This window comes from Panthera pardus, unplaced genomic scaffold (genome assembly GCF_024362965.1).
Source record: "Panthera pardus isolate Hobbes unplaced genomic scaffold, ASM2436296v1 HiC_scaffold_1, whole genome shotgun sequence".
In the NCBI taxonomy this organism is placed as follows: domain Eukaryota; kingdom Metazoa; phylum Chordata; class Mammalia; order Carnivora; family Felidae; genus Panthera; species Panthera pardus.
The window spans coordinates 70,749,673-70,772,505 of record NW_026526654.1 but is presented as its reverse complement, the minus strand read 5'-3'; the positions used below and the strand labels follow the sequence as shown (position 1 = coordinate 70,772,505).

The window sequence follows — 22,833 nt, the reverse complement described above, 5'->3', positions numbered from 1 at the left end:
GGGGGGCGGTGGGGAGAGCAGGAAAGAGCACACGAGCAGGGGAGAGGCAAAGAGAGAGAGAGAGAGAGGGCAAGAGAGTATCTTAAGTAACAAGGAGCCTGACACAGGGCTTGATGTGGGGCTTGATCCCACAACCCTGGAATCATGACCCGAGCCAAAACCAAGAGTCGGGCACTCAACTGGCTGAGCCACCCAGGCACCCGAAGGATTTTCCAGTTTAGTCTCAGTGTGTTGAAATCACGGATTTGAGGCACAGGATTGGAGGGCCTGACTTCAACAGGTCATCTGGCTGCCATATGAAAATTAGCAAGACTGGAAGCAGCCCAAGGAGTTAGGAGGACGCGCTGAGCACACGTAGCCCTCTCGCCAGACACGGATAGTGGAAGTCGCCACTTTGTGACGACCAGTCTCTGTCAGCCCCGGCCTGGATCTCCTGTAGTTCGGGCTCCGCGGCAGGCCACCTGCCAGAAGCTTCTCTGTAAGCCACGGCCCACCCAGCCTATTCCTGTCCTGCCATGGCTCTCATCACACCTTACCGGGTGCTTCTTTACTCCTACGTCTTCTTCACTGGACTGGGGGCACCTTAGAGGCAGAGGTGCTGTCTGTTCCACGTTGCACGCGTCTCCCCGAACAACGACCAGCTCATAGCAGGCACTCAGGGAGTGTCTGTTGGCCGAATGGACCCGGCTCCTTTTCCCCAAGGCTCAGCCAGATTTGGTTCCCAGAGAGCACTTGAGTCTAGAATCCAGAGAATCATCATCCCACATCCCTGGCTCTCACTGACGCTCAGTTTACGTTTTGCAGGAGAATTTAAAACCTGCACCATTCTCTTCAGTGACGTGGTGACATTTACTAACATCTGTGCTGCCTGCCAACCTATCCAGATAGTGACCATGCTGAATTCCATGTATTCCAAGTTTGACAGATTAACCAGTGTCCACGAGGTCTACAAAGTAAGTGTTCACCTACTGCGTGTGCGTCCCGCTCAGGCAGGGCGGGAGCTCGGTTATCCGTCTTCCTTTGCCTCTCTCTTCGCTGCTCTGTGGTCTGGTGTGGATGGGAGTGGGGTGAGGAGATACAGCTAACAGGGAATTGGAGATATCTTAGCAATTTTAGTTTTTCAGAAATCTTTTTATAATATCCAGCGCCAAAAGGCCTTTGAGGGGCACACTGTTTTCCCAGAGAGTAATTCTACCCCTTCCATTCGGCAGAGTGTCTAATCTGAATAACGTACGGCTGATACATAGCATCATACGCTAACTCAGGAGCCATGTCTTCTATGGAGCTTCCACCAGAAGCAGAAAGCCCTTTGGGCTAGCTCATTGGTGGTTTCCTGAGTCAGTTTTCCTCTCAGCCCTCCCTTATGCTCCGTATACTCCTGGCCAGTAACCACCAGCTTCGATATGGTCCTTCTGTCAATATGTGGAAAATGACAAAAATATTTAGTGATATATTGGATGCATGAAGGAAACCATCTGAATACCCTCTCTTCCCTCTTCCAGGTGGAAACTATAGGAGATGCCTACATGGTGGTAGGGGGCGTACCAGTGCCCACTGGAAGTCATGCTCAAAGAGTGGCTAACTTTGCTCTGGGGATGAGAATTTCTGCAAAAGAAGTGATGAATCCTGTCACTGGAGAGCCCATCCAGGTAGAGAGAAACTGAGTACTCTGTTTGATATCGACCATCCCACACACTACAAAGTAGAATTCTGTTTATTAGTCTGCTCACGTGGCTGCTGGGCATGTTACAGTAATTACGATGGGTAACGTCTCCCAACTCTTGTCTTCTCTTGAATATGTTTTAAGTAATAGAAATATTAGCAAAGATATCATCGTCCCAACTTTTCTTAAATTTCAGGGGAGGCTTTGGAGCGTGGGATTTTCATGTGATCTACCACGAGCGTCTTTCTTGATAGCTTGGGACAGTGCTGAGCAAGCCTCTCCACTTGCTTTGCAGGGCTCGATCCGTCTTGGTATCTGGCTCGTTAGTAACGCCTGCTTTTTTATTTGAGCATTCAACCTAACAAGTGGTTCATCCCCACCCGCCCCTGGGGAAACTGTATACTCAGCATGTCCTCTCCCAGGTCAAGTCAGGCTGAGGCGGGAAACTGCTTCCAGCCAGCAGCTCGGACACCACGATGCCATGAGAGATTTAGAACAGCTTTCCTCCCACCACGTGGCCCTGAGTGAGACGTCTGCCTACCTTTCTCACAGGAACCTGCTCTTCCAGGCATGGACATTTGTTCACACTATAAAAGATGGACAATTTTGGAGATGAAAAGCAGGTGTCGTCTTCTGTCTGCTCAGCAGATCCTTGACGCCCTGAGATGCCTTAGAGCAGGGCTTCTGCATTTTAAAATGTAACCCCTTCCCTGATCCTGGCAGTCAGGTCTTCAAAATAAACTACACAGCCAACCGAGACTCAATAAAGACAAGTATAAGACAGAATCGGATTTTTCTAAATTATGACCCTTATGTAGGAGATTCTGAAGATGTGTTCAGCTCACCCTCACCACAAGTCAGACACTGAGAAATGCTGCAGGTTCTGGTTCTGGTATGCACTGCGTGCTTCTGAGTAAAAGCCGGCTTTACGTAGTTGCAGGAACTACATATCCACAATATTTGGTCCATTGGAAACACGCAGATACATCCGTTGAATAAAAGCCCCAGGATCATAAATAAAAAATCAAGATGGGAGGGAATGAGATAAGAAGGTCAGATAAGAGATATGTGTTTCAGTTAAAGGGCTCTAATATAAGCCATTAAAGAAAAAAAGAATTGAATAGATACCGTTGTGTAAAGTGTGTGTGTGTGTGTGTGTGTGTGTGCGCATGAGTGTGTGTAAAAGGCATAGCTATAGAGATGACAGTAATGTCATACCAGTACGAATGAAATTAAACAATGAATTCCTGGAAACTATCCTGGTGGATTTTACCCAGAAGAAAGCAGGAAAAGATGTTATCAAGTTTAAGATAAGAATAGGGACATAGGAGCATCATTAAATATCCTCCAGAAACAACCTACCGTGTGGGTTTATTTGAGGAAGTAGGGAAAAGGACTTGAAACATCTCTCTCTCTTAAAAGAACTGTGCTGCCATTTCAACAATTTTTAAATTAGTACTCTTTGAGATCTTCTACTATTTTATTCACATTTCCTTCAACGCACATGTACTGAGGTCCTACTCTGCATGAGACAGTATTCTCGGTGTTTGACAGGCTCATTTTCCTAGAGGAATGCATCTTCTTATTTCAGGGAGAAGAAAATCTAGCCTGAAAAGATAACTAGGTCTGGTTAGGATGTAGAAAGCTGCAGTAGGCTGCTCTTCCCATACTAGTCGTTAAAAAAACTTAGTGAGCAAAGAAATTGAAATAAACTGATTCCAGAAAGCAACCAGCCCTTTCAAAGAGGACACCCATAGTTATGTTCATGTCTAGTAAAGCTGCAGGCGAGGGTGAGAAGAAACCAGTCTGAATTTTAGTGAACTTTAATGGCCACGTGGAGGCCAGAATGATAGGTTAGAATCCCAAAGATCCTGTCTTTTGTCAGTTCTAGCCACAGAATCTGTACCCATCTACCAACTCTCCCACAGGCCTTCACCAAGTACATGTGGTTATTCAGTCAAAGGATGGGGTTAGGAGGAGAACTGAGAGAAACCCCCAGTCCCTGAGGCATGTGAGGCACATTCTTCAAATGCAAGTCAATGGCCCATGAAAAGGTAGGGTTAGAGTCAGAGAAAAGACAGAAATCCCTGTGAGGTATTCTTGGCCTTTACCAAGAGCACTACAATGACACTTTGAAGTCTAAGGGCAGAGAAGAATGGTAAAGAGAAATCTCCCAATGTGCAGAGAGCCAGCATGGGACTAAAGGGCAAAGAGACCCCCAAACACCTCACCTCACAATTAGGCTGTAAATCAGAAAGAGATCTTCCACAATTAAGAAAGCCGGACACTTACTGTAAAGTATAAGGGGGTTCTCAGATCTTTGCTGGTGCTCACATCCCGAGCCCTGATGGCGATAAAATCCTGATCTAGCCTTCTTAATATATGAAATCATATATTGCATGGAATCTAGCAGTGTCTTGGCAAAAGAAGCCCAGACTCAATTCAAATACAGATAAAATTCACTCGGTCTCCACTCTAGCCGCCTGACAAAAAAGAGATTTGAACTTTACTGAACACTGAATATTATCTACTTCAGTCTCTACTGTACTTTCACATACAATATAGAACATACAACTAAATAATTAAAAATATGAGATGCTAGAAAATCAAGAAAAATGTGGTTTAGTGTATAGCCAAGAGAGGAAATAGTCAACAGAAGCAGGTCTGAAAACGGCCTGGATGTTGGAATTATGGGACAGAATCTTTTCAATAACTACAATAAATATTTTAGGAGATCTACTGGAAAAGGGGAACTGGTTTGAACAGATGGGAAATACATGCTATCTATCTATAACTATCTATTAATCTATCTATCCAATGGAAATGAAAACCATGATATCAGAAATCGGGAATAGAGAATTCATTTTAGGGCTTTAACGGATTCTAGACACACTAAAGGAAAGGATCAAGGATTGTGAAAATGAACAATACACTGAAACACAGAGAAGGAAGCAGGGTGAAAAAAATGAAACAGCACATCCTAGATCTGTAGGACAATATCAAATGGACTACCACAAGTGGAACTAGGGTCCTAGAAGGATACAGTGAGACTGGGTCAGAAGAAATATGTGAAGAAATAATGACTGAGAATTTTCCAACATTGATGAAGGATATCAACTTACATATCCAAGAGCTTAGCAAACCCAAACAGGATAAATACAAAGATAAACACTTCCATTCTTAAATACCAAAAGCCCTACTCAGTGCAATTCAGCAAGAAAAAGAAATATAAGACATAAAGATTGGAAGGGAAGATGTAAAATGATCTTTTTACAAAGACCATGGTGGACTTATAAAACCTCAGCTAGATCAAAATACCAAGGTCACAGGATATAAGGACAGTGCACAAAAATTAGTTGAATATGTATATACTAAGGACAAAAATTTGGAAAATGAAATAAAAACAAACTACCTAAATTTAGTTTTAAATGTTGGAAAATAAGAAAACTGGAGGACTTGCACTACCTAATTGTAAGATTTATTGTAAAGCTACACTAACAAAGACAGGGTGAAATTAGAAGGATAAACATGGATCATTGGAGCAGTACAGAGAGCCCAGAAAGAAACTACATATTTAAAGTCAATTAATTTTTAACCAAGGCACAAAATCAGGTCAGCAGGGAAAGGAATTTCTTTTTAAGAAATGGTTCATTTCTGGGGCAGCTGGGTAGCTCAGTCGGTTAAGTATCCAACTTCAGCTCAGGTCATGATCTTGCAGTTTATGAGTTTGAGCCCTGTTTCAGGCTCTGTGCTGACAGCTCAGAGCCTGGAACTTGCTTCAGATTCTGTGTCTCCCTCTCTCTCTCTCTGCCCCTCCCCCACTTGCAATCTCTCTCTCTCTCAAAAATAAGTAAAAGTATTTTGAAAAATTTAAAAAAAGAAATGGTTCATTTTAATTGAAAATACATACGGAAAGAAAAATGTACCTCAATCCTTCATATATAAAAATTAATTTGATATATATCACAGATGTAAACATAAATGCTAGAACCATAAAGCTTTTTGAAGGAAATATAGGCGAATAGCTCCATGAATTTGGGGTAAGCACTAATTTCTTAGATTGGACACAAAAAATATTAATCATGAAAGTAAAAAAACCCTGATAAACCTCATTATTGTGGGCCAAATTTTGTTCCCCCCCAAATTCATATATTGATGCTTTACCCCCCGGGCCTCAGAATATGACTATATGTGGATATAGGGCCTTTACAGAGGTGGTCAAGTTAAAATGAAGCTGTTAGGGTGGGCCCTAATCCCATTCGACTGGTGTCCTTGCCAAGAAGAGGAAATCTGGACATAGGAAGAAACACCAGGGATGCACAGGCACAAAGAAGAGACTATGTGAGGCCATCCACAAACCCAGGGGAGATGCTGCAGAGGAAACGAAGCCTGCCAACACTTCGATCTCACAGTTCCAGCCTCTAGAACTGGGAGAAAATAAATTCCTGTTGTTGAAGCCACTCAGTCTGTGGGTGTACAGAATGGGAAAAATACTTGAAATATATGTGTATCCCATATCCAAGCATATAGTAGAGAACTCCTCTATATTAACGATGAAAGATAATCCCGGTTTTTATATGAGCAAACTCTTGAACAGACTTTTCAAGAAAAAAGATACAAGAACGGACACAAGCTGCATGAAAATGTGCTTAACATCGTTAGCCGTCAGCAACATGCAAATTAAGACCACAACGAGGTAGCATTTCACACCCACCAGAAGACCAAATGATGGTGAGACTGTGGAGCAACTGGAGTGTCACATTGCTGATGAGAATGTAAAATGGTGCAAACACTCCGGAAAATTGCTAGCAAACGGTCTGTTTTTTGTTTTTTTGTAACATTAAATACGCATCTACCTTGTGATCCAGGAATTCTGCTTGTAGGCACTTATCTAAGAAAAATGAAAATGTGTGTCTACAAACAGATCTGTATAAGAGTGTTCCTAATGGCCCCAAACTGGAAATAACCCAAATGTTCGTGAAGTTAGAAGCCTGGATAAAGAAACTGCAGTATGTTTTTACGATAGAACGGTTGCAGTAATAGAAGAATGAATGACTGAAACATACAACAACATGGATGAATCTCAGAAACATTCAACTGGATAAATGAAGGCAGGCACAGAACAATATACTCTACGATTCCATTTGTGCATAGTCCTAGAACAGGCAAATAATTCTTTGTAAAAGAAATGAGGAAGCCGTTACCCCTGCAGAGAGGGAGGGAACTTATGGAAAGGGCAACAAGGGGACGTCGCGAAGTAATGAAAGTAGTCTGTATTTTATTCTGGATGGTGGATTATAGGGTATATGCTCCTGTCAAAACTCACGGAGCTAAATGCTGAAGATCTGTCTTTCCGTTTTAGGTATATTATACCTTAATTTAAAAATAAAAGCGAGAGTATTCGACGGTCCCTTTTCAGTGAGATTCTCTTTGTACAGATCAGAGTGGGGATCCACACAGGACCAGTCTTAGCAGGTGTGGTGGGAGACAAGATGCCGCGGTACTGTTTGTTCGGTGACACTGTGAACACGGCTTCTAGGATGGAGAGTCACGGGCTTCCCAATAAAGTGCACCTCAGCCCCACGGCCTACAGGTAGCCATTCATTTATTCATTCCTTCCTTTGTCTTTTCCTACCTCCAGAATGCTCACGGTGCCTGGCAGCCGTGGGATCGGGGGTAGTGAAGGAAACCCGTGGTTCTTCTCCCGTGCCACGCTGGCTTATAGAAGACATTGTACCAGACAACAAATACTGTCGAGCCTCTTCCATAAGATAGTTTTGCTCCCAAGGAGCATATGGTCTAACGCGGGGATTGGCAAAGCATAGTCATAGGCCAAATCCAGTCTGCTGCTTGTTTTTTGTAAATAAAGTTTTATTGGAACACAGCCATGCTTGTTGATTTACACATTGTCTATGGCTGCTCTCATGGGACAACAGCAGAGTCGAGGAGCTGTGGCAGAGGCCGTATGGCCTGCAAAGCTGAAAATATTTACTCTCTGGTCTTTTGCAAAAAAAAGTGTGCTGACCCTTGGTCTCGCAGAAAAAGAAAGAAGTGTTCACTAATAATTATTTTGAAAGTGTGATAAGTACAATGGTAAAGATAAGCATAAAATAATACTTATGGTTTCTTGAGACCTTACAGGAGGTGAACCAAATTCTGTTCTGAGTTATTTTATATATGTATATGTTCATTTACTCTCACAACGGCTCTATGAAAATGTACTATTATTCTTATCTACAGAGGAGAAAAAAAAAATCAGGCACAAAAAAGTTAATGACTCGCTTCGGGTCCCAAGTTGGCTAGGAAGGAAAAGAGCCCAGATCAAATGTGGGGCGAGGCTCTGAGTCCCTGCTTTATCCACTGTACTCTTGTGCTTGAGGTAATTCAAGCGTGTGTGTCTTGGGAGACTAAGCGGGGTGCCTCATCCAGTAAAGAAATCCTTTGTGGAGGAAGAGATTCCTGAGCTGAATCTTGAACAAGGAGTTCCGAGTAGGATTTAGCCAAAGCTGAGGCTTTGGGGGAGAAAACCCAGCAGTACCAGCACAGATGTAGAGGAGGAGCTAAGAACTACAATTTAGCTCGCTAGAGTAGACAATATGGAGCCGAAAGTAGTGTGAGCTGTGTGTGCCCTGTCGAAGAGCAAGGGTGTGCCCTGTAGGTGGAGAAGAGCCCCCGGGGAGTGTGCGATTGGAGACAATGGGGGGCCCAGGGTTTTATTTGATGCTGATACTCAAGACCATGCAAGGACAGGGGTGCCTGGGTGGCTTAGTTGGTTAAGCATCGGGCTTTGGCTTAGGTCATGATCTCATGGTTTGTGAGTTCGAGCCCCGCATCAGGTTCTACGCTGATGGTGTGGGGCCTGTTCGGGATTCTCTCTCTCTCTCCCTCTCCCTCTCCGCCCCTCTCCCACTTACTCTCTCTCTCTCTCAAAATAAATAAACTTAAAAAAAAAAAGACTGTGCAAGGACAGATTTGAGGATCAGGAAACAAGACAGAGAGGACCTGTTAGGAGCTGAGTTTGAACCAGATCATTGGTGGTGGGAATTTGGGGGAAAGTAAAATCAGCTAAACCTAGTAACTGCTAGAAATGGAGAATGAGAAAGAGGGAGAAGCCTTGAATGTCTCCCAGGCCTCCATCCTGGGTGACAGTGACCTGAATCTCACCACTGGAGACAGGACAGGTAAGAGGGCTTCCAGTCTACAGGGGCAGACGATGAGTTCAGGTTCGGAAGTGTTGAATTCAAAGGAACCGCAGAGCATCCTAGGTACAGGTGCCATTACATGGATGAATGAAATATGGAGTTGAGGTGTTGGCTGGGGCTCCCAACTTGGCGAAAGCAGCATATGGTCGGTAATTCAGCCAGGGGATTGATGAGATCACCTGGGAAAGGTGCAGTGGGAAAAGAGCAGCGCAAAGAACCAACATTTAAGTGGCAGGTGGATGAAGAGGGGCCCGTGTGAGAGGCAAAAGAAATAAGAAAGGAACGGCAGAGTTCAGGGTGAGAGGCACCCTTGGAGATATTTTTAGGGAGGAGGAACTGAACAAAAATGTCAAAATAGTGACAGGGACTGAAACACGTGCACCAGAGGTTTTGGGGACACGATCAGAAGTAGTTGTGGTAGAATGGTGGGGATAGACACTGGGATATGGGTTGAAGGATAAATGGGAGAGAGTGTATAGGATTAAAGGAGGCCATGATAACGTGGGAAGGTTTTCGCTTCTGTTTGGGAAGGAAGGGACCTTAGCAGGCTAGCAGGCTGAGGGAGGATGCAGACGGTGGGAGCCGGAGAGAAGGTGAGAAGTGGCTGGTTGGGCCAGGCCTTGAGCAAGCGGGAAGGGACATCGATCGGGTGCCCCTGCACAAGACACGGCATCCTCTGAGACACCTCATCCTCAAAGACTGGGGAAAAGGGGGCGTGTAGCCGGTGGGGTGAGAGGCTGGGGGGGTCTTACCTATAAATGGTTAAAACTTTATACAAGAATCAGATCACCAGGTAGGAAGCACAGTCAGTGACTTGAGGGTGAGGAAAGCAGGTGCCAAGTGGGGGGACTTGAGGAGAACAGCGAAGGTCTGAAATCTCCACAAAACTGGGAAAGGACAAGGGAAGGTCAGTGAGTGCTAAGACCTGGCTGAGGCAGCCGACCACGAATTAGAAAATCTCTGGTCTGCACCGTTCTGTGGTTTCTCTCCATTAGCTGGCGACAGCCAGTAAATAAATAAGCAAGAAAACGTTCCGTAGCTATCCCATAGCTCTGTCTCTTTTCACGGCCCCCTCCCTACACCCTTCTCTTCTGTTCCTTGGCAGCCAGAAGTCAGGGAGCAAGCTTGGGTGGTTAGGATGAGCAAGCTGGGGTAACGGGGTGCCTGGGGAAGATGGAAAGAAGAGCGCTGATCTCCAAGGAGCCTCCTGCTTCACAACCACGTGGGGCTGGAGCACACTTCCGCGTCACCCTCTCCATTGTCGCCAAAGCTTAAGTTATACATCCGTGATCGTTGATACCTGGTGCGATTTGTTCTCTCTGTGCAGAGCTCTGGAGAATGAGGGGTTTGAAATAGTTGAGAGGGGCGAAATCGAAGTGAAAGGGAAAGGGAAAATGACCACCTACTTTCTGATCCGGAACCTGCATGCCTCGGAGGACGAGATCATGGGCAGACCTCACAGCCGGCTTGATCGCAAGGGTGAGCAGAAAAGAGAAGCCGCATCTCAGTGTCGGATATTTTTTCCACTAACAACTTCAGATGTGTTTAGTGGGGCCCTTGGGCATGCGGGGTCGGCGTGGGTCATCCCTTTGCACGACTTTCTTTGGGTCGAGGCTCCCAAGGATCAGAGCAACCAGGATGAACACTTGCATCCGGGGTAGTCTGATGCCCCTGGAGCTGGGCTGATGGGCCCAGCCTAAAGGGTCCCTCATGCATTCATTTTCAAGGTTCTTGCCTGTCCCACAAGGGGGCTTTCACATCTGTCTACCCTGCAGCTGGGGGACGCCTTTAGAAGCTGTTTCTCAGCCTCAGAGGAGACTCCAGGACTGGCTTTCCTCACACCCTGAAACCATCCACCTTTCTCATCTTCTGCTGGCTTCTAAAACTGGGAAGAAGGACAAAATCTGTGACTCACACGGCTCCAGGAATGACGGGAGAGTGAGTTTAGGTTAAAACAACCCAGTGCTAAGCCAGCCCAGGGATCACCATTTGGCTCACGGTGCCGCAGCAGATGGAATCCAATGAGGAGGTTTCTATCGGCTGCCAGGCAGGCCCCTCCGCCCCACGCGGTCAGGGCCCCTTAACATCTGCCCTGGTTAACGCTGGGAGGTGCTGACCCGACGGGGAAACCCAGGAGCAGGAGGAAAACCTCCCTGAACCTCTGAAGCAAAGTGGAGGAGGAAGTGGATTCCTTCTGACAGGAGCTAATCTCTAGCTGCTCCGGGGGCTTGCCAAGGAAAATCTCGAAACCCAGGGGTTTCTGGTTGCTAACACGTGCGGCAGGTCTCTTTGGGACACACGGGTTAACGTTACTATTTTTTAAAGTGGGGCTATCCCGACAAAGAGATGGGTATTTGAAGAGCTTGAAATATTGTTTTCATAGCATGTTCACCTCGCATTGGTCTCCCTGTGAGCGGGGACAGGTTGGGGCCACATTTGACTGATGCAGACACTGAGATAGAGAGATCTAAGTTAAAAACTAGGAATAACTTTGGCTGGTATAGACCAGAGGGCACCCTTAACAGAGTTTTTGGCCTGAATTTCTAGGCTCAAGGTGCCTCGCCCATGACATCACCTTCTCCCTCCCACCAGCATGCCCTCCCCACAGGGAGGATTGCCAGAAAGGGAGAAGGAAGGTTTTTCCCCCTTTTTTTTTTTTGCTTTGTTGTCAGAACTAGACAAAGTAAATGGGGAGAGGCGTTGTGCCACCTGATTGTGCGAGAGGAGAGACAGAGCTGGAGGCTTTACACCAGGACGAAACACAATCCAGCCCAGATGCACCCAGCTGAAACTCGATACCGCCTTCTCCCTTGTTGCCCCTGCAGGGGTTCTCAGATGGGAAAGTTTGAGAAGCAGGATTCTAGAACATGGCGTGGGTCAGTAGACTCTAAACCGCTTTCAGTTCTGAGCTGGAAAAACAATACTAACCAACAATAGAATATGAGTAAGGTGCCTCAGTTAAAGATTTCACTGTGGAGCCTGAGAAAGAGAAAGGGTGTGAAAGAGAGGGAGGGCTAGCCCCTTCTGGACCCTAAACAGCATCTCTGTGCAATTTGGGGAAAAGCACACTTTGGGGGGGGGGGTTGATATCTCCCCAGGTATGGTTGATGGCAAAGGAAAGTCACCTGTTCCTCTGGGCTGACGTCAGCCCCACTCCTGACCTCCTTGGCCAGGTATCTCCATGCGGAGAAATGGCAGAAAGATCTCAGCCTTTTTTCTTTCCATGCTTCTCTCCATTTCCTCCTCCCCATCAGCCTAGGATCTCCTGCCAGGAGCGGAGGTTCGAGCCCTGGGGAAGGGAGTGCCTGCCCCTCCCATCCCCACTGCAGCGCAGTGCTGGAGATGGCCCCCAAACATGATCCTATTAGCCTGCAGGGGCCAAGGGACTTTGCCCCACACAGCAAGACCCAGCCTCTCAAAGCCAGTGATGGAGGAGGGGGATACGGAAACACTAATATGCACGCTAATGTTCTTCCCGAATTGGCCTCTTTCCTCAGATTATCTTCCATAGGACACACACACTGGTGTTTTGGGTGATTTGGGGGAAGCGCGGAAAGAAGTCCAAGGAGATGAAAGTGAGCAGAGTGGCACTGAGGCCCACGCTAAGAACTATGGGTAACTGCAGTGGGGCAGGGTGAGGGGGCCTCAGCAGTGACCTTCCGGTGCCCTTGTGGGTCCGAGCTCCTCCCCCACCTGGCAGGAGGGGACACCTGGGAGGTAACAGGAGCAAGAAAGGATGGCACCCCGGAGCGTTCTTGCTCAAACCATTCTCCTTTCTCCCTTTTGTTCTCCAAAGCAAGTGCGTTTACTGATTCATCTTCTAGCTGGTGAATGCGTTAAACATATTAAATGTCACATAATCTCCCCAGCAGTGACATTTAACAGGTGGAACCACTGTCCAGCAAGTCCTTCACACGACGGGCACCTGAGGAAATACCCACGGGGCTGCTGATGTTCAGAGGCACCAAAGAAAGGCCCCCACTTCTGCAGCTCATGAGGTTGGCTTGCCACCCTCACTTTCCCTTCCCCACCCGCTTGTTTGCAGAAGCAAGTACTCAAGGACGTCAAGACAGAGCAGCTGTTGCCATCATGCAGTACAAGGACAGTAGGCAGCTGTCCCTGAAGAGTGACACAGCAGATGGTGAGTTCACTGACCACTACAGACACCCCCAGCACCGCGCGGCAGGAGAATCAGTGGGTTCAGAGGTGTGGCTCGTGGGGGGGTGGGGCAGCTCAGGTGGAGTCCCTGCCTTCATACAGCCTGCGTTTTAGTTGTGGAAGACACACAACATAGAGCAAATAAATAAGATCACTTTAGGTAGCGACCGATGTTAGGAAGAAAATGAAAAACTGGGCAATGGAGAAGAGGGCAATGGAGGCTTCTTTGGGGCAGCAGCATTTAAGCTGAAATGTGCAGGGTAAGAGCCAGCCATGCGGCTGTCATGGGGACTTTCAGACAGAGCCATGGTCTAAGCAAACGTGAGCAGGTCAATTCAAAGAAGAAGAAGAAGAAGAAGGCCAGTGTAGACGTCTAAAGAGGAGTAGAAGAGGAAGGGGGCAGTAGGGAATGAGAGGTAAGCAGATGCCCTGGCCAGTGTGGTCTTGAGCTTTCCTATCCACACACAGAAAGTCTGAGTGTAAGTAAGGGGCAAGGCAGGGAGCGATGGGAGCTCCATGGAAATGTTCCATGGGCGAAGGTCTCTACCACTTGAGTTCCTAAGTGACTGCTCCATAAACAGCTCGGAATAGGAAGTCTAAGAACGCTTCGTGCTCTAGGAAGGGGAACAAATTCATTGTTCAAACTTGCGCTACATGGGGATCCCTCCACAGGAGAGATGAACAGGACTTGGCAGGGGCTGGGCTTCTTGCTTAACATGAGACAGAAGTTTCTCAGCTGGGCCCCTGATTCGGTATCTCCTCCAACTGCTGCTTTCCTGGACATACACCAATACCAACAACTAAAGAAAGAGAAACTGAGGTCACTTCAGTTTGGGGGTGAAAACTGGATGGGTAGAGAACTGGCATTTGTTGGGCAACAAGTTCGTCCTGGGCATTTTGCCCTCTTTATCTCATTTGACACAAGAGTCCTGTGACTGTTCCCGTAACAGAGGTAAGAAAGTTGAAGTTCATAAAGGTGATGTAATTTCGATGAGGTCCCACAGCTAGTAATTGGAAGAAATAGGACTTGATCTTTATGCTTGTTTGTCTCAGCAGCCTGTATTCACGTGAGCAATGGACCCAAACGATTTCGGTTTCCGCAGGTGGTAGGCCCGGGGGCCTCCAGGCTTCACGGTGCCCCGCCATGTTTCTCTCAGATCCTCTGGGCCCCGACCGAACAGCGTTTTGGTTGTTTCTGAGTGTGATTAGCAGGCATATTAGTGAGGACCAGCTCACACAGTGTGGGTGAATGATAACACGTGTGGTATGAGCCAGAGGCTTGGAAATGAGGACAGAGGGCAGCTGAGCCGCCGGGCCTCACTCTGGCTGTCCAGACTCAGACCTACCAGATCAGAAATCGCTTTGCACAACTTCCCCAGGGAATCGGAGTTTGAGTTTAGCACGACACACAGGCTTCTTCCTCATCTCTGATGGTAGGCAGCGGACGGAGAATTTCCCCTTGAAGGATTCACGTCACCTGCTCCCAGGGCCTGCCTTGTCATTGTGATTTAGGTCTCAGTTCTGGTGGGTTTGGGGCTACATGTGATAATGTCACGCTTAGCACTGAGGGTGCCAGAAGGTCACTGCAGGAGCCCCCACTCTCACCTCCAGCCTCGGGGCCATTCCGGTTGGCCCCTACGTGGGCGTCATTACAGGAAAGTGCTTCTATTAGCAGCCAAAACCTGTCAGGACCCTGAAGATTAGGCTGTTGGCTCTTGTTACCTCAGAGTTCTGCCTGCCTCCCGACCTCGAGGCAGTTGGAAGGCCACTGAAGACTCAGCTCATCGATCACGTCCGCCATCAACCTCACCAGGTCGTCACCTGGTTGCCACACTTCCGATCACTTTCCAGGGGCATCCATTCCCATCTGACTTGGCTCCCAGATGTGGGAAGCAGGCGCTTCCCTGCCTCCCTCTCCCCCTCTGGGCACAGAGCTGCAGAGGCGGGGAGCAAACCACACAGACCCCTCTCTGAGGGCCGGCTGATATGTGATGCTCACCCCTTCCCTTGGCCCTCTTTCAAAGGGGGGGCCTCCCTGAATCTCTGTGAGGCCCAGCCCAAGTGTCTGCCTGCCCTGGCAATAGGAAACACTCCAGCAGGACCCAGGCCTGCAGGCTGCACCCAGGACCTGATTTGCACTTGAATAACACTCTTTTCTTCTACTCCACTATGGTTTTGGGTGTTAGATGTGTCGGTGGAGAGACTCCCCAGTGCAATTAAACGGGAGTATTGAGCCGGAGAGAAATCAGTGTGTGTTGACTCAGATATTTAAGCAACCACCTTTCAGTACTGACTAAAAAATTGGCCTTCCAGCTGTCCCTGCTGGCAGGCTCTTCTGGCATCTCGTCAGACTGCTGTTGCTGTGTTTTTCAAATTTCGACTTGCTTCGACTTGTCTCCTAACTGATTCTCCCAGCAATTATAATAATGGGTTCCAGGCTGACCTGTATACAGCACTTAGGCATGCAGCCCAGGCTCCTCTCTGGAGGTGACCCCTTCTTATAAATCAGCCCAAGGTCTTATAAACCAGACCACTTGCTGGGTTCATGGCAGGTTAAGTCAGTTTGAAGGACTTCTTACACAACTCCTACCTGCTCCGCTGGAGGGTGGTGGTGACAGGGGTCCCTCTCTGAGTTGAGCCGTCTACCTGCTGGGGGCTCCGCCGATTCCCCCCAAGTCTGACTCAGTCTTCCTGACAGGAGGAACTTCCCCACCCTGGGCCATCCTCCTCGTGGGTGATTCTTGGAGGCAGGAGTCTGTGGTCACTTAATTGGCAGGTCCTCGCCCCTCACTTTGCAGAGTCTTGACGATACAAGTCAAGTGCCTTTCCCAGACGTGTCCAGTGAGCTGGGTCCCCGCTGGTTGGGAGCCAGGCGAAGGAGCCTGGGCCTGTATTCCTGGCCCTCAGACCTTTCAGCGGCCCATCTGAGGCCTTTCTAAGCATGGCTGTCAGATCTTCCTGACCTCCTCTCTTTGGGGCTGATGAATGGCATAGCTGGGTGTTTTTTGTTGTTGTTGTTGTTGTTGTTTGTTTTTGTTTTGCTTTGTTTTTTGCTAGAGGACTGGTCATCATATGTATTTATTTATTAATATTGAAGTATTGTTGACACACGATGTCACATTAGTTTCAGGTGTGTGACACAGTGATTCAACGAGAATGTGTACATTACGCCGTGCTCACCACGGTGTCACCACCGTCTGTCACCATGCAGTGCTGTTACAATACCATTGACTATATTCCCCGTGTTGTGTCTTTTATCCCTGAGGCATAGCTGTGTTTAACCTCAGGCTTTCTAGAAGTTGCGCTGTCAACCCAACAATGTTCTGTAGAAGGAAGATCCTGGGAAGTATAAATGAACTTTTTATAAGCGGGGAGTTTCCTAATGGAAGAACACTGTCAGTGTTAGGACTGGCCTCGAGAGTCATTTGTCAGCCTTGACATCATCGGCTGGGATGAGGCATCAGGCGCTGATCGGCATGGGAAGGCATCAGACTCGGATGGCTGGGCCTCACCCCAAGAGCCTACCTCCGTGGGCTCAGAGGGGGCCTTTCAACTCTGGTTCGTTAACCATCTTCACAGGGCATTCTGACAAGCTGCCAGGCTAGGGAACCACCATCATGGTAGAATGAGCACTAGCTTGAAATCAGAACTCATGGGCCCGTGTCCACATCCTGGTGCCCAGTGACCAGCTGCATCAGTTTGGGCAAGTCTGCTTTGTTTCATCTTTCTCAGCCTGAAAGCAGAGTGCCTGCTTTATCTGGTCGTTTTGAGGGACAGGTGAGAGGCTATGTATGATCTGGAAACTGTAAAGTGCTGAAGACATGTCACATATGCCAGCTGCTTAGTCAATTAGGGACCCTATTGTTGGGAATTCACTCACGTGACAAATATGTGATGGCAGGGACAGGCAGATCAAGGATGCGGCCTCTGCTCTGATCTCTGGAGAATGCAGGGGCTTCTGGAAGCTGGAGATCTCATTCCTTCAGGTCATGACCTCTTTTGCCCGTGGACAGAAATAGGAGACAAGGGGGAGAGGAATTCTAGAATGGAAACCACCCCCATGAAACCTGGTGACCCCACTGCACCATTTTTATCACTAGAATAAAATTCTATCACTGGTGGAGCTTCCCCCCAAAGAATATCACTTCTAGAATTCATGGCTCCTTTTTCTGTTCACACTTATGAACGGCATGGTGTGATCGCTGACCGTCCCCCAGATCAGGTGGATTCGTTGGAAAATGAACTCAGATGGAACCAAGTAGGAGGAGATAAATTGTTCTGCACACATGGAGACCATTCAGGGTAAAAGCCAGGATGGGTGCAGGGTGAGACGTACAGGTGGGAGGGGATGCCTAACTGCAGGCTCCATGTGGGGAGCACTCCAACGGGGTGAAGTCATGGGGACAACTGAGAAGATTCAACTGAGAGTCAGACTTCAGGCTCAGGCCAAAGCCCCCACCCCAGTCATGGAAACTCAGTACTGAAACCAAGATATGGTTTCCCACATCTTATTCTATCTAGGAGGTTAAATACAGATGCAGAATGCAGACAAGGAATTATTTCAATCGCAAATGTAAGAATTCCTTCTTATAACCCCATGTCATATCCTTTATGACTCATGGAGTCCTGTCTGTAATGATCAGCCACGGACCCAAATTCCACGTATATATCCCAAGGCAACAATATTTCCCAGAACTCACCTTTGCTGCCACTACTGAACTGCAGCATCCCCTACGTTCACATTTGACAATGATACACAGCGATGGTTGTTCCCCAAGCCAGGGAAGGTTCTTTCTACAACCATTCTTTTTTACTTAATTCATGTTTAATAGATATCGAAGTGGGTTTTGGTGTTGCTTTTAATTCTTTCCTGAGTTGTGTTGGTTTGTTCAACTGAAGATTATTTGCTTATTCATTTATATTATAGAAGTAATATTTAATTATTACCATTACGTTAAAACCAGAAAGTGCAGATAAACCAAAAGAAGAAAGCAAAAGCACCTGTAATTCCACCACCCAGAGAGGCTACTACTAATGTTTGGTGCCCGTCTTCCACACTTGTGCGTGTTAGGGTACTCGTGCGTGTGTGTGCATGGATGCTTCTCCGCACAGAATGGGGACTGTCACACATACATTGCTCTGTAACTTGGGAGGTGATGGATTTCTTTCCTTTGAATATTTAAACACAGTTCAAAACAGAAGAGGGATATTTGGAAAAGACATAACGAGCTTGACATGTTATGGTATAGTTGTTTCCCATGCGACTTGTGCTGTGGTACACCAAAAGCCAATTTACATCACATCAAGTGGAAACTCCAATTATTGTGTACTTCTGCACATTCGGAATACATCTGTGAGGTAGCTGATATTCTGTGAGTCCTCAAGTTGCCTTTGAAGTTTCCAAGAAAGTCTAACCTAGTTCAACTTAGTTTTGATGTCTAGAATATTTCAGGTACCTAGATATCAGTCATCCATGGGAGACGCACATTGTAATACTCAATTAGGACACAACCACAGCACTACCTTTCCCAATGATGCGCAATAATGAACTTAACTTGTAGCAAAATGACAGTACCAGTAGGCAGTCCTCAGGGATTGTGAGCAATAGTATTGTAAGAGCGAAAGATGATGAATGAGAATTCATCCCAAATAAACAAGGAAAGTCTTTCACCATCTGGAGTGTGGAATGGGATTGGGGTAAAATGTCAAATACATATGTGTAGAAATTCCAGGAAAGTCTTACAATTCCATGCCAATCAAGGCTTGTTTGAATTGTCAGGTGGCATTGACTCAAATGAAGCTGTGTTTGGCCCGGTAGCTTTCAATATGCTGTCTCAGTTCTCCCAACACAATGCTACTTGGTCATTTTTCTCCCCTTGTCCATCAGGGACTTTTTCTCCAGGGGCAGAAAAGGGAAAGAGGAAGATGAGTGAGTTTAATAAGAGCGCAAGGGAAACATGGGTAGGAATGGAGGAGAAAGAGGACCACAGTTGCACACAAGAGAGAAAGTAAAAAAAAACAAAAACAAAAACAAAACAAACAAAAACCGACCCAGTTAGAAGAGAGAAAAATGTGCCGTGGGAGCAAGAGAAATGAAACTGTGAGGAAAGGTAGGCTGAAAACTTTCTAAGAAGAGAAATTAGAAGGAAGAAAAAACATGAGAAAGGGTCAAAGAATGGGGAGACTAAAGGGTCTGTGAAATATTATTTCCTGGTGTTGAGTTTACTTCCAAAATTCTTTGTGAGAGGTAAGCCAGAAAATAGATTATTCACCTTGGCTACCAAGAAACGATGGTGCTGCCAGGATGCAGGGGCACATCATAAATAGAGCCTCCCTGTGGATAGGTAAACAAAAAGGTTTCCTTTGCTGGATTCTCCTATTTTAGCAACTCCAGCCCCGTATTGTTCGGTTTGTGTCTTCGTCAGGGTGACCCCCACGTTTGGTACCAATTCCGAAGGCACGAAACAAATTTCTGCACTCACAATGTTATCTTGTGGAGATTTTCTCTTACAGGTCTCATAACATTTCCTATGAGTTGAGTGGGAGGCAGATGTGTTGTGTAGTGATCCTTTTACAGCTGGAGAAACTGAGGCACGGGGAGACATTAGCTGGGGAGTTCACTTGCCCCTTTTAGTGCTGATGGTTAGAGACAGACCTGGCTGCCGTCATGTCCTCTCAATAGTAATCAACTACTTTCCTCTCTGTTTGCCATAATACCACAGCAAAACTGATCTCAAACTTTTCTTTATCATTTTTTAAAGTTTTTAAATGGATATTTATTTTTGACAGAGAGAGAGAGAGAGAGAGAGAGAAAGAGCACGAATGGGGGAGGAGCAGAGAGAGAGGGAGACACAGAATCTGAAACAGGCTCCAGGCTCTGAGCAGTCAGCACAGAGCCCGACGCGGGGCTCGAACTCACGGACCGTGAGATCGTGACCTGAGCCGAAGTCGGCCGCTCAACCAACTGAGCCACCCAGGCGCCCCTAAATGTTTATTTATTTTTGAGAGAAAGAGACAGCGCGAGTGGGGGAGGGGCAGAGAGAGAGGGAGACACAGAATCTGAAACAGGCTCCAGGCTCTGAGCAGTCAGCACAGAGCCCGACGCGGGGCTCGAACTCACGAACCGTGAGATCATGACCTGAGCTGAAGTCAGACGCTTAACCGACTGAGCCACCCAGGCGCCCCTCAAACTTTTCAAACACATTATGCTTATAATTAATCTTGCATATTCCGTTTTTGAGAAATTTGCTTTCTTTTAAAAATTATAATAGTGCTGGGGTATTTTTGACCCAGCGTCAGGCTCTGTGTTAACAGCTCAGAGCCTGGAGCCTGCTTCGGATTCTGTGTCTCCCTCTCTCTCTGCCCTTCCCCTGCTCACACTCCGTCTCTCCCTCTCTCTCAAAAATAAACATTATTTTTTTTTAAAAAAAATATAATAGTGCTTATATTTCAAAGAAAAGCTCTACTGCCATAAATTCTGTGATTCAAAGTGAAAGGGATAATAAAAACTTGTAGAGAATTAGCAAAACACAAAAACAAAACAAAAAAAAATCCCATATCTGAATAATTAACAGTTTCCAAAGAGCATAAAATATTGCTGAGGGTGATTCAGTATTTTGCAAGGCAGGGTGGGAGGGGGAGGGCGTACTATGGAGCTCAATGAACGTATAGCTAATGACATCTCCACTTAAGTAACTCCTGTTTGGCCATACCCTATAAAAATGTCACATCTGAGGGTGTTACAAACCTTGATTCCTTGTCAGATTAGCCCCACCTTAGGCATAAGCCGAATACTCCAATATGAGCCATCACCAGGAGTTGCCCCAGTGACATGGTTCTAGAATCATGGAACTCCCACCTTGTTTGCTCCAGGGTCCTTTCCCAAGTTCTCACCTCATCCGGGGCTAGAGACAGGGGAGAAACTGGGGACAGACCCAGTAAGTCCAAATTTTTTTTGGACTAATGTTCTTTAATGAACTAATGTTCTTTAATGACCAGTACATTAGCAAATTGTTTGTGCTGAAAACTACCCATCGCTTTTAAGATCTTAAAGCAAGGTTAATCACTGAACCGGGTTCAGGAAGAGGTCTGAAATGCTAACAGTCCCTAATGGGAAAAGAAGTCATTCATTAATTTGGGAGCAGAAGGCTGAAGATAGAAACCCATCCTGCATTTCCTAATTTCTAGAACACTAGAGCCGCAAATCTAATATGTGAACCTCTCTGAACTCGGCTGTCTCTGGAGCAATGGTTAGTGTAAAAAAAAAAAAAAAAAAAAAGGGAGAAGAAGAAAGGGAAAGAAAGAGAGAAGCAGGAATGATATATGACTTTAAAATCTTAGATGCTAACTTTTCCAAATGAAACCACAGGGAAAGCAGGAAGAGATCGAGACAAGGCTTTCCATCTGCCTTCTTGCTTCCATTCCTTCTCTGAGTCCTGCTCCCCACCCTCCCTCCTTGCGTGCCTCATTCCCCGAGGTAGTTCTTTTCCAGTGCCTTCTCTCCCTGGGCTCTTTTCCATACTTAGAGTAAGAACTGGCATTTTGAGTTCACACTCTGCGTTATCATTGTGTTAATCACCTTATATCAATCATCTGAGTTAGTTAATACCACAATCTTGGGAGATAGGTGTAACCATTATTTCCCCGCTCTTCGGATGAGGACAAACGAGGCCCAGGGAGGTTAACAATGAACTGTGGCCATACCGGGTGTGACCCTCGGCCTGTGTCCTGCTGATGCTCAGACCTCATAGACAGTCCCAAGGCCAGCAAGTCTGGAGGTGCGATTATGTGAGCTACGCACAAGTAAAGATTCGGTATGTGACCAACAAGATGACACAATGTGGGACGAAAGAAATACAACAGCAACAAGGCCGCGGTCTGCCTGGGCTTCCTCAGCCTCGGCTACAAAGGTGTTCTCCGGCTGGGGAGGTGGGAAAGGGAGCCCAGAGCCTGGCTCAGACAGAAGCCCCCTGACCACTGAGGCCAGTCTGAAGCTTGACTGATTTGCTCACCTCATTGTCTTGTTTCAGCTTCTGATGAAATGACACCTGAAGGGAGTTCAGAGGCAGGACAGGACTCCGTGGAGGCAGCTGACAGACAGCGGTCTTCAGATCAGACAGAGACACCTCACTTTCCTAATGACGTTCTGCCGTCTGGTTTCTGTGCTCTGTTGTAACAGAGGGGAAACGAACGCCTGGGCTTAATTTTTCCCCAACTTAGTTTTATGGAGACAAAGGAAAGTAACTTCTTTTCATTTCTCAGTTCAGAACGTCTTAAGCTGCGTCTCTTCCTCATTGTCCCTTTGAGAATAGAAGTCTAGAAACGAAACCCAATCCTGACAGGTTTGGAAAGTGTCTTTTACATTCTCAGTTTGAAGCCAACCCCCCCCCCTCCCCCGGCAACTTTGAGGCTGCGTCTTGTTTGCTCCCACAGATGAGAAGTTCGGCTGAGGGGCCCCTTTCTGTTTTCTTCTAACAGGGGTGAATGGCTTCCATGTTCTCATTGCTAGGGTTCCACTGAATCTTCGCCTCTGAGCAAAAGCCCCAGTGGCCAGCTTCAGAGGACACCCTGACCTCTGAGCGCGTTGTGTGCAATGTCTTGCTTTAAATGATGGTGGGAGGGAAGGGGGAGGAAGAGGCGGAGGAAAGAGACCCAGACCCCGCAGTTTATAAATCACCCCATAACACAGCCGGGACGTGAAAGGCACTCGGCCAGGGGTTGTGAAAGGAAATAATTTTCATTCCCAGCCCTGGGAATTATGTGAAGCAATAGAACGAAAGCTGCATTCCCCAGAGACTTTCTGAAAGTAGG

The 22,833-nt window shown here is 46.8% G+C and overlaps 1 protein-coding gene and 1 long non-coding RNA gene across 2 annotated transcripts; one reads left to right on the top strand and one right to left on the bottom strand.

Moving 5' to 3' along the window:
- Positions 1–1,696: 1,696 nt before the first annotated feature.
- LOC109265983 (uncharacterized) lies at positions 1,697–5,491 on the bottom strand. The gene is made up of 2 exons (XR_002079456.2): positions 2,509–5,491; positions 1,697–2,250 (listed from the first exon to the last, which is right to left on the bottom strand). It is a non-coding gene; the product is annotated as an uncharacterized LOC109265983 (long non-coding RNA).
- Positions 5,492–7,104: 1,613 nt separating this feature from the next.
- On the top strand, positions 7,105–22,584 carry LOC109265981 (guanylate cyclase soluble subunit beta-2-like). Its single transcript, XM_019447626.2, has 5 exons — positions 7,105–7,256; positions 10,193–10,344; positions 12,911–13,006; positions 22,053–22,191; positions 22,501–22,584. The coding sequence occupies exons 1-5, from the start codon at positions 7,156–7,158 to the stop codon at positions 22,529–22,531; spliced, it is 519 nt and encodes a 172-aa protein (XP_019303171.2). The 5' UTR covers positions 7,105–7,155; the 3' UTR covers positions 22,532–22,584.
- Positions 22,585–22,833: the final 249 nt, after the last annotated feature.

Bases quoted from the DNA above. Each gene is read 5' to 3' on its own strand.
- LOC109265981 (XM_019447626.2), top strand. From the start codon at position 7,156: ATGCCGCGGTACTGTTTGTTCGGTGACACTGTGAACACGGCTTCTAGG. The intron at 10,345-12,910 runs GTGAGCAGAAAA...GCTTGTTTGCAG, and splicing joins CAGCCGGCTTGATCGCAAGG to AAGCAAGTACTCAAGGACGT. The intron at 13,007-22,052 runs GTGAGTTCACTG...GTCTTGTTTCAG, and splicing joins GAAGAGTGACACAGCAGATG to CTTCTGATGAAATGACACCT.